This window comes from Siniperca chuatsi, linkage group LG7 (genome assembly GCF_020085105.1).
Source record: "Siniperca chuatsi isolate FFG_IHB_CAS linkage group LG7, ASM2008510v1, whole genome shotgun sequence".
Lineage (NCBI taxonomy): Eukaryota > Metazoa > Chordata > Actinopteri > Centrarchiformes > Sinipercidae > Siniperca > Siniperca chuatsi.
This window is the reverse complement of record NC_058048.1, coordinates 30186233-30195985: the sequence shown is the minus strand read 5'-3', so window position 1 is coordinate 30195985 and position 9753 is coordinate 30186233. Positions and strand designations below refer to the sequence as shown.

General features: G+C 43.5%; 1 protein-coding gene across 1 annotated transcript in view; it reads left to right on the top strand.

Annotated features, from left to right (window-relative positions):
- Window positions 1-9753, top strand: part of si:ch211-137a8.4 (apolipoprotein B receptor) — a 35794-nt gene extending 26041 nt beyond the window's left edge. Inside the window, exons 2-4 of the mRNA XM_044201721.1 lie at window positions 284-1848; window positions 3376-3897; window positions 8665-9753. Coding sequence (XP_044057656.1) covers window positions 480-1848; window positions 3376-3897; window positions 8665-8687 — 1914 coding nt within the window. The 5' untranslated portion in view covers window positions 284-479 and the 3' untranslated portion in view covers window positions 8688-9753. The remainder of the gene's footprint in view (window positions 1-283; window positions 1849-3375; window positions 3898-8664) is intronic.

The following is a 9753-nucleotide window of genomic DNA, read 5'->3' as shown; positions in this document are numbered from 1 at the left end:
GGAGAAGTGTGTGTGTCCCATATCAAATCACGCAGGGTGTGAATTTTGGAAGTGTGACTGATTAGGAAACATCATAATTGCATTGCATTTCCCGCTGAGATTCTCTATTTTGTTACACTTCATTCCCCATTCAATGCACAGTCTAGACCAGACTAATTGAGTGTCTATGGTGTTGATTCAGACTATTAACCATCTGTGCCTCTTCCTCTCTCTCTCTCTGCCCCTCTTCTCGTCCCTCTTTCCTCACCCCTACTACCTCCTCTACCCTGTCTTTTCTCTGCAGGAGTTTGGAGGACTAGTAGGATGCTGAGTATCTTTCCTCCTCGCAACTGTTCTCCACCCTGCTCTCCATGACCTGAGAGCGCTACCACAGCGGGAGGAACGAAACACCAGAGCGAGAGAGGAAGAGGAGGGCAGAAGGCCAGGGAAGGAAGGAAGGAACACACTTTTTTTGTTGTTGTTTGTTTTCCCTTTCTGAAATGGCGGCGACGGAGGCCAACGCGGCGCCGGTGGTCCAGGAAGACGGAAAAACCCCAGAGAGCAAGCCAACAGAGGCAGAGCAACCAGCTAAAAATGCCAACGCAAACTCAGAGACTGTCAACAACGAAGTTGTCGATAAAGATGGCACTGCTGTCAACAGTGAGGTTGTCGATAACAAAGAGACTGTGAATAATGACACAGTGGCGGCGGCAGGAGCTGAGGAGGGAGAAGCAGCAGAGAGTGGGGAGGCGGCACCTCCTCAGAGCTCGGAAAACGCCTCCTCTGCTGAGCCCAAGACCTCGTTCCTGGACTCCTTCCTCAACAAGAGCGGCCTGGGAAAGGTGATGGGAGGAAGGAAGAAGAAAGAGCAGGTCACAGCCACTGGAGGAGGAGAGGAGAACGCAACTGAAGGAGGGGAGAAAGAGGGAGAGAAAGCAGGCGAGGAGGCTGCAGCAGCTGAAGGACAAGCAGAGGGAGGTGCAGAAGAAGAGGCGGCAATAGAGAAAGCTCCAGAAAATGGAGAAAAGGAGGAGGAGAAGAAAGCAGAGAAGGGCAAACCGGCGGAGGCTAAATCCACAGTACGAGATCTGATCAGGAAGCCGGTGGCAAGGATTTTCTCCCATCGCAGCACCGAGAAGAAGGATGGCGCCACCACAGAACCCCAGAAACAAGTAAAGGTTCGGTCCAAGTCTCTGGACCGGCTGGAAGATCCTGAAGCACTTAACACCACTGCAGACTCCACCATAGAGGAGGGAGGAGCAGCAGGAGGAGCCGAGGGAGGCACAGAGGGAGAACAGAAAGGCTCATCCTCCTCGGCAGCCACCAAGCACATGAAGCGCTGGCACTCCTTCAAGAAGCTCATGGCTCAGAAGGCGCACAAGAAGAGCGGAGGAGGAGAGGACTGTAAAGAGGAGGGAGCAGAGGGAGAAGGAGGCGGTGGAGACTCCTCCACGCTGGACTCCAAGGAGTCGGGGCAGAAGAGGTGGAAGCTGAAACGCTCCTGGACCTTCCAGGGCCTGAAGAGGGACCCATCCATGGTCGGCATCAGCGGCAAGGCCAAAGGCTCCGACAAAGACTCTGCTGACAATGTAAAGCCAGAGGAGGCAGCAGAGGGAGGAGCTGAGGGAGGAGAGGAGGCTAAGGCAGAGGGAGGAGCAGAGGAGGCCAAGACGGAGGGAGGGGAGGAGAAGGAGAAGGCTGAAGGAGGGGAGGAGGAGAAGGCAACAACGGCGGGAGGTGGGACGGTGACGCAACACGCCAATGAGATCTGGACCTCCTTCAAGAAGCGTGTCATCTCCAAGTCCAAACGCGCCAACACAGAGTGCGCCCCCAGCGGGGAGGAGGATGCAACTGCAGCTGCCACCTCAGGTGAGAGGACACAAATATACTGACAAATAAACCACAAAACCGAACCTTCAGCAGGTTTGTCCCATTGATAAATAATAATTAGAGTGATAATGACAAGGTGCAAATCCCTAACACCCACCTTTCATTTGTAGTGGTGAGGTAAGGAGACATTTCCCCTCTAAACTTCACAGATAGTATTATTTAAACAACTGCTCGAGGCCCAAACAGGTTAAATGATCCAATATTTAACAAAAATAGTCAGAAAAGTCCATAAAATGAAAACAAATTTGTGTAGCAGAATCAGAATTAATACACCATTAATGATCTCATCAATCCCCTCCAGATTTATCTTGTTAGCCTTTAGAGAGGGCCCGACCCTATGTTGGGAACCGCTGCTGTACAGGTACGTTGGTATCCATCAGTTCCAGTATTTATCCCTACAGAGTAGGGATGCACCGATTGTGAAATTCTGGCACGATACTGATACCAGTGTTTAAAATAACAATTTAGTAGATAGCCGATGCCGATACCAATGTTATTTTTTGTTGTTGTTTATTTTGTTTTGTTGTTATTTATTGCCCCTTTTGTGCCAGGGAAACAAAGAAATCTGTCATTCAGCCCTTCATTACACTATCTTTGAATGAGCATAAATTCAAATCATACAAATTTATGAAACAACCTTTAATATAACCTTTCACATGAAAAAGATTCTTTTTTTGAAAAATAACTGCTTCAAAAGCCTTTTTAGCCTGCTATACAACTAATACAAATAACCAACACAAAAAAAACCAGATAAACATCTGCCGATACGAGTCTAATAGGTTTTAAAACGTGGACACCATTAAAAAATTCAGACTCAGCTGCTGACAGTGTGTTCACACTCATTTCGTGTCTGTCCAGGGAGCACAGACAGGAGTTAGTGGCTTGCTAACTCTGGGGGAGGTAATGTAATTGAACATTCTCCCAGATAAAATATTCAACATCCGATGTGAAATTCAAATTACACTGCAGCTTCAGTCAACAGTAAAGACTAAATTTAGCTTACTTTCTGCCCCTGGCTGCACGAAGAAAATTGTACAAAAATACAGAACCCTGGGCTCAATGTATTTAGGTTTTTACTATGGAGATTGGTTTAAACTCAATACATTTTCACCGAAATTCATCTTGCAATGAGCACAGCTCATCTTCAGATAAAATGTGAAGCAAAAAATGGGCAGAAAACACAAATGAGATGCTGATTATGCACCAGTTGCTTCAAAGTAGATAAAAAATACAGAGTTGTTGCATTGCAAATGGTACTTTTTCAAATCTGATTTCCACCTGGAGTTTTGTAATATTGATTTTTTAAATCCAATTTAGCTGCTGAGGAAAGTTGAGCCTCGAGCACCTAAAGAGCCAGATATTTTTCTCAAGAGACATGGAGACCCAAACAGAGCTAAAAGCTGATCAGTGCCGATTCTCTTAAATGGCAGATTTTTCAGGGGTAATCAATGAAAATCTCATTATTCATAAAGAAGCTTTAACCCTGAACTCTCTTCTTCCCTCCAGGTGAGGAGGGAGCAGCAGAGGAGGGCAAAGACGGCAAGTCAGCCAAGGCCAAGCGCTCACATTTTGGCCGCGCAGTTTCCCTGAAGAACTTCATCCTGCGAAAGGGCAAGTCCACTAGTGTGGACCTGGGTGAGGGCACCAAGGAAGAAGAGGAGGTCACGGAGGGAGGAGAGGCAGGAGAAGCAGCAGAGGAAGGAGGTGAAGCTGCCACAGCGACTGAGGAGTCCAATGACAAAGATGCAGTACCGGCTGAGAAGACGGAGGTGCTGGAGAGTGGAGGGGAGGCAGTGGAGAGTGGAGGGGAGGCGGCGAAAGAGGTGGAGAAGACGCTGGCCGAAGCTCCTGTGACCAACGGGGAAAACGGCTGCTCCAACGGCACAGCAGAGGAGCACGCCACACACAATCACCAGGAGGAGGAGAAGACGACTGGGGGCAGCCCCGTGAAGAAGACCAAGGAGGCAGGAGGAGCGAAAGAGGAGGCCAACGCCAAGATCATCAATGCCACGGCGGCTGTGAACAGCGGTGAGTTAGAGCACGCCGACCGGGACTCTGATGAGCCACAAAACAGCAGCAGCAGCAAAGAAGGAGATACTAACAACAGACAACAACAACAACAAGTGGCAGCACTAACAAACAACAGCAGTAATCAAACTAAAACCAGCTGTCAAGAACCTGAGCTAGCACTAGCCGTTAGCAGGGAGGAGGGGGAGGGAGGGGAGGCAGAGTCTCCACAAAATGGAGGTTGTCACGATGGTGCAGAGTCATGTGACAAGGGAGAGAGGGAGGGGGAGAAAGAGGAGGAAGATGAGGAGGAGGAGATGAGGAAGAGGGATCTTCGAGATGCAGCGGTGGCCATCGTTCAGAATGTGATGTCAGCAGCAACTGACCAATTAGAGAGGGAGCTGTGCTTCGACAACTGTCTAAATGGGTGTTACGACACCAACATTCGATAAGAACACACACACACATAATAACACAAACACACATTTATGCACAGTATGTGGAAATGCACTTTTCATGCAAGTATTAACTTAAATGTGCCAAATGTAAAGTTATACATATTAGCACAGGGTAGCGCACTATATGCATGTAAACACACATGTTAAAGGAAAAGTTCAACATTTTGGGAAATACGCTTATTTGCTACCTTAAAGAGTTAGATGAGAAGATAAATATCAATCTCATGTCTGTGTGTTAAGTAAAGAGCTGGACTCAGGACTTGGTTAGCCTAGCTTAGCATTAAGACTGGAAGCAGGGCGTAACAGTTAGCCTGGCTCTGTCCAATGTTCAAAATATACACCTTCCAGGACCTCTAAAACGAATTAACATGTATCTCATTTGTTTAATCCAGACACTTTAAGGTTTTAGGGGGAGTTACATGTTTAGTTATTTCTGGACGAACAACAGATGGGCTCAGTGACTTCCACGAGTTTGCACAGAAGTAGAGTTGAAATGATGAGTCGATCAACAGAAAACAAACCAGCAACAATTCTGATTATTGATTAATTGTTTAAGTCATTTTATTAAGCGAAAATTACAAAGAAATCACCAAATGTGAAGAACTGTTGGTTTTCTTTGTCTTCTATGACAGTAAACTGAACTCTGAAACTGAAAAACTCTTTGTTTTTTGGACTGTTATACGGAAAAAGCTACGTGAATACTTGGGCACTGGGAAATTGTGATTGCCATGTTTCACCATTTTCTTGATGATTAATTGATTAATCAAGAAAATAACTGTCAGATTAATCAATAATTAATATAATTGTTAGTTACAGCCCTACGCAAAAATACTGGGCAGATTAATAAACTGTTCCAACACTTTACAGGTGTTGTCCCCCTGCTTCCAGTCTCTGTGCTAAGCTAGGCTAACACATCCTGACTTAAAACGCACACAAGATTGAAAGTGAAAAAGTGTAATTGCCAAAATGTTGAACTATATATTTCAAGTTGCACACACACAAGTAAAGCCACTGTATTAGAAATGTCAACTTCCCTGGGTGATTGCATGATATACATAAGGTAGCAGTTATTCCTATATCCCTTTAAAGAAATTGTAGTGTGATTGTTAAATAAGTGTTCACAAGTAAATAACCAGCGAGTATTTGATAGAAGAGAGAAAGAGAGATGGAGAGAAGCATCCCTTTCATTTATTGGCTGCTAATTTCATTATAATGTCAAGTTCATGAACAGCCAAACAACAAAACCATTTAACAATAACAGGGACTCAGGTGGCGCGTGCGGATTCCCAGGGCAGCTACGGTTGGAGGCTGACTGTTCGTGAACTTGTATAAAAATATAAATATCAGATGAACTGCTACATGACACAGCCTGTCACAGTGCAAGCTAACTACAGCCCCCTTGAAACAGTCCTTTAAAAGGAGATTTAGCAGTAACATGTTTGATTTTAGCTTTTATTTGGTGCAGTTTTTGGTCTATTTTGACCCACAGACATAAATGGATTAAGCACTGATGAGAGAAAACACGAAGGTGAAGATGAAATTTTACATTTCCTGACGTTTTAAGCTTTTTTCATTCATCTAAAGACGTTTTATCTGAGCTCTTTACAGCAAAGCTTCACTTCTCGTTCGTACCACTTCACGCGTTCCCACTTGGGAGCCACTCTGAGCTGTTAGACACTGAGCATCAGAAGGTGAAGTGCCTGTGAACCAGAAGGTGCTCTGCTCCCTCCTCCATTATTTATCAGTCCCAGCCTCCTCTCTATTCAAGTGCAGTGTGAGGCTCGGTGTCCAGCAACCACCTCACTTTGATCTCATACAGCCCAGCAGATGTTTGTGGAGAGCATCACGGCTCCCGCTGCTGCTGCTGTGCGATTTACTGGAAGCCTCTTTGAAGCTCAAACTCTTTTGCAAAAATTTAACTCTGTTTAACACCCAGTGTTTGGCTTACTGAGGCCTGAAACCGTGCACAGCTCTCCGCATTGTTGCAACTGCTTTTTACTGAAAATATCATTCAGTACAAGCTGGAAAGCACATCAGATACACAATCAAATGTCCGTTGCTAAATTAAATGCTCATAATTGCGCTAACTAGGTTCACATGTAATTGTTTTAGATTTAGTTTTTGTTCTGACTCGTAAAACTGGGTCACAACTGTAACTGCTGCGCTCACTTCATGTGGGATGCTAGCTATGGGAAATCTTCCCATTTACAATTTCCAAGCTTCGTTGGACAACCCAAGACGATAGTGTGATTGGAGAGTTATTATTGTGATGGTTAAAAATGGTTTGATTTCCTTAAACAATAGACTTTTTTGATTTTTCAGTATTATTAAGCACCATGTTAGATATATTGGACCTTTCAAAAAATATCCAATCGCAATTAGGACTTGGAAGTTGGCGTAAACTGTATCATTTAAAAGTCAGAACCTGGTGATTATGGTAACTCTCATATGACATATGACTGTCATATGCGGCTTTATCGCATAAGTACCACATCTCCATTGATCCAATTGGGGGTAAACAACTGTGTGTACGGCACCTTTCAGATTTAAGTTAAACTTTTTCAACTTTGTGCCTACTAGCACAGAACAAGAGCACAAAAAGCTTCACTTTCAACTGGAACAACTGTGAAACCGACGCCCTCTTCTGCTTTTTTAGCATGTTGACATGCATACAGTTAGTGGGCGTTCAAAATGAAAATGGCACTGTTCAGGTCAGCTGTGTTTTGGCAGCCCTTAGAGCCCAATACACAAGCTACCACAGCTACGCCTGTAAAACGAAAGAAAATAGACTTAAAACCTTAAACGATGCCTCAGGTCATGGTTCCGTCAGATGTGCATGAGACAGATGACTGAAAACACGGCTGCAATGGCTTCTCTGTAGACACATGGTGCACATGGTGTTGTCAACCAAATTTGACTACATTATCTGATATTGTCATCTCAAACTTTTACTTTCTTCATGTATGCAGCCCTACTTTACTCCTACAGTACGTAACATCCATTTTTGCACATTTGATTCTCCTCTGTACGCAGGCAAGTCTTCCAGCCAATACTGAAAGTCGTCAGAGAAATAGTTAACTACTGTTAAATACTGTAAACCGTTGCTAACACATTTCAGTTACAATAAGAGATTTCACGTTTTAACTGGACAAGGCAAGTCTTCTGTCTTTCTTGTCGTCTTCCATGCCAATGCTGTATGAGCTCAAGCTGCAGTGACACGAAAATAATAATTATCTCAGGAAAACTTTACTTATCAATGCTGACAATTTTACTTCAAAAGGTTCAAATTGAGCGCATGATAATGTTTTCAATGGGAAGTTAAGTACACAGCATGCTCAGCAGTCATGCCCTTAAACTGGTGCGATCACCTACTTTAAAAAAATGGATGCTGCAAGACTCCTCCTTGTTCTTTTTCCAAAAATGATGAGCAAATTTCCATTTCAATGCCCAGTCCGAGAAACACAGAGAGAATAGAGGAAAACGCGGACAGTTTTTATCATAGATAGCAGGTCCCTCACATGGACTCGGCAAACATGAAAACATTTGTGTGAACAGAGAGTAACTGAATTAATACAAGAAGGATTAAAACCACCAAAAGCTTCACTGCAGACCCTCGATCTCCGTGGTTTGGCCTCCCTCCTCAAACCTCCAGCTAGCTCTAACTAGCTGTAGCTTAGATAGTTAGCTCTCTGTTTCCTGTGGAAGAGAAAAGCTGGTTTAGCAGACATCAATAGAGTTGAGTCCATCAACGGATTAGCGGGCAAAATCAAAGTGTCACGGAGCCTCTTCAACAAGCCAGATTAACTAGCCTTCTCTCTCTCTGCCGTCTCTCTCTGGAGGGAAGCAAACAGAAAGACAGAATTACAGACAGATGACAGACCAGTGGATGGTCAGGTTATTTGATTTCAGGGAAAATCTTCTCCTTAAGGTGACGAGTCTGTGAGTTCTGAGCACAAACGACAGTCAAAACACAAAAGACAAAAACAAGAAAAACCAAAAAGGCACAAATACAGGTACAGGACAAAAAGGGAAATGAAGAAAGACAGACAGGCAGAAAGACAGACAGACTGTACGTCTTCCTGTTGGTTATAATGTGACAACACTTGGTCATATTTTTCTCATGAAACAGTTGTGTTGTTGTTTGCTTTATGTACGTCCTTAACACAAAAATGACTAACTAACCCAACGCTAGAGAGACCAACATCTGTACTAAACCACTAAACACACATAACACATAACCCTTTTTATATGACTGTTTATTATTATTATCCTTTTTCCAAGTCCTATTTTTTAATACATTTTTTCAATCTCTTCTGTTATCATTTACCAGACAAAAAGGCGGGAAACGTGTGAGGCCACACAAAGAGGATTAGAACTGCCTGGGATTCGCTGAGCAAGGAGCTCTGAGCCCCACCCCCCCTAACTCCTCCTCCTCCTCCCCCCCTCCTCCTCTCTTCCTTCATCCCTCATCCTTCCTCCCAGAGTAATCACGTGTTAACAGATCACCATGGTGAGAAAGAGAGAGAGAGATTGAGAGAATGAGAAAGACGCAATTCATGTAGATGAGAAGTGAAAAATAATAATCACTCAGAAAGCAATAATTCAAGCCCTTCTTTTTGTCCCCCATCCATCCATCCATCCATCCATCCATCCCTTCATCCATCCATCCCCTCCGTCCAGTACATGCATACACACAAACAAAAATGTACATCCAGTGTTTTTATTTTTATTTTTTTTTCTTTGCTTGTCTGTGAGATTTTATATTGTCTACGAGAGAAAAGAAAAATGCAGAAATGTAAAAAATGAAAATCGAGAACCCCTTCCCCCATTTCCCCCGCCGTCCTATTTTCCTCCTCGTCGAGCTACTTAACTCTGCTCTCTGTCTCTACCAACCCCTGATTGGTGGATTTAAAGAACAAAAAAAAAAGAAAAAAAAGACTGTTAGTTTTATATTGACGGCCATTTTGGTTTGTAGTCCCCTTCAACCCCCTTCGCCCCCCCTCCCCATCCGTCCCAGTAGATATTTGACAGTACAGCAGGACCATGTTGCTACAGTATATAAACTGCCCTGAGGACTGCCACTTCCCAACCAACACTGCAATGTCTTCAGCTCTGTGTGTTTAATGTTTTTAGACTGTTATATTGTGTACATGAATAAAAAAAAAAGAAAAAACCACCATCAAATATTAAAGTCAAAATGTTTGTTTTTTCTTTTTCCTGTTTGGTTTGGATTCTCTTTTTCTTTTTGTTTTATTTTCTAAAAACACATCTTCTCACTGTTACCGCAGTCTGACGATATGCTGTAATTAAAAAATGATAATAATGATGATGATGTTTTGTTGGTCCAAGTTTTCACATGTCCGCTAGCAAATTGTCAAGAAAAAAATAGTACAATAAAGACTAAAATCTAACAACTAAA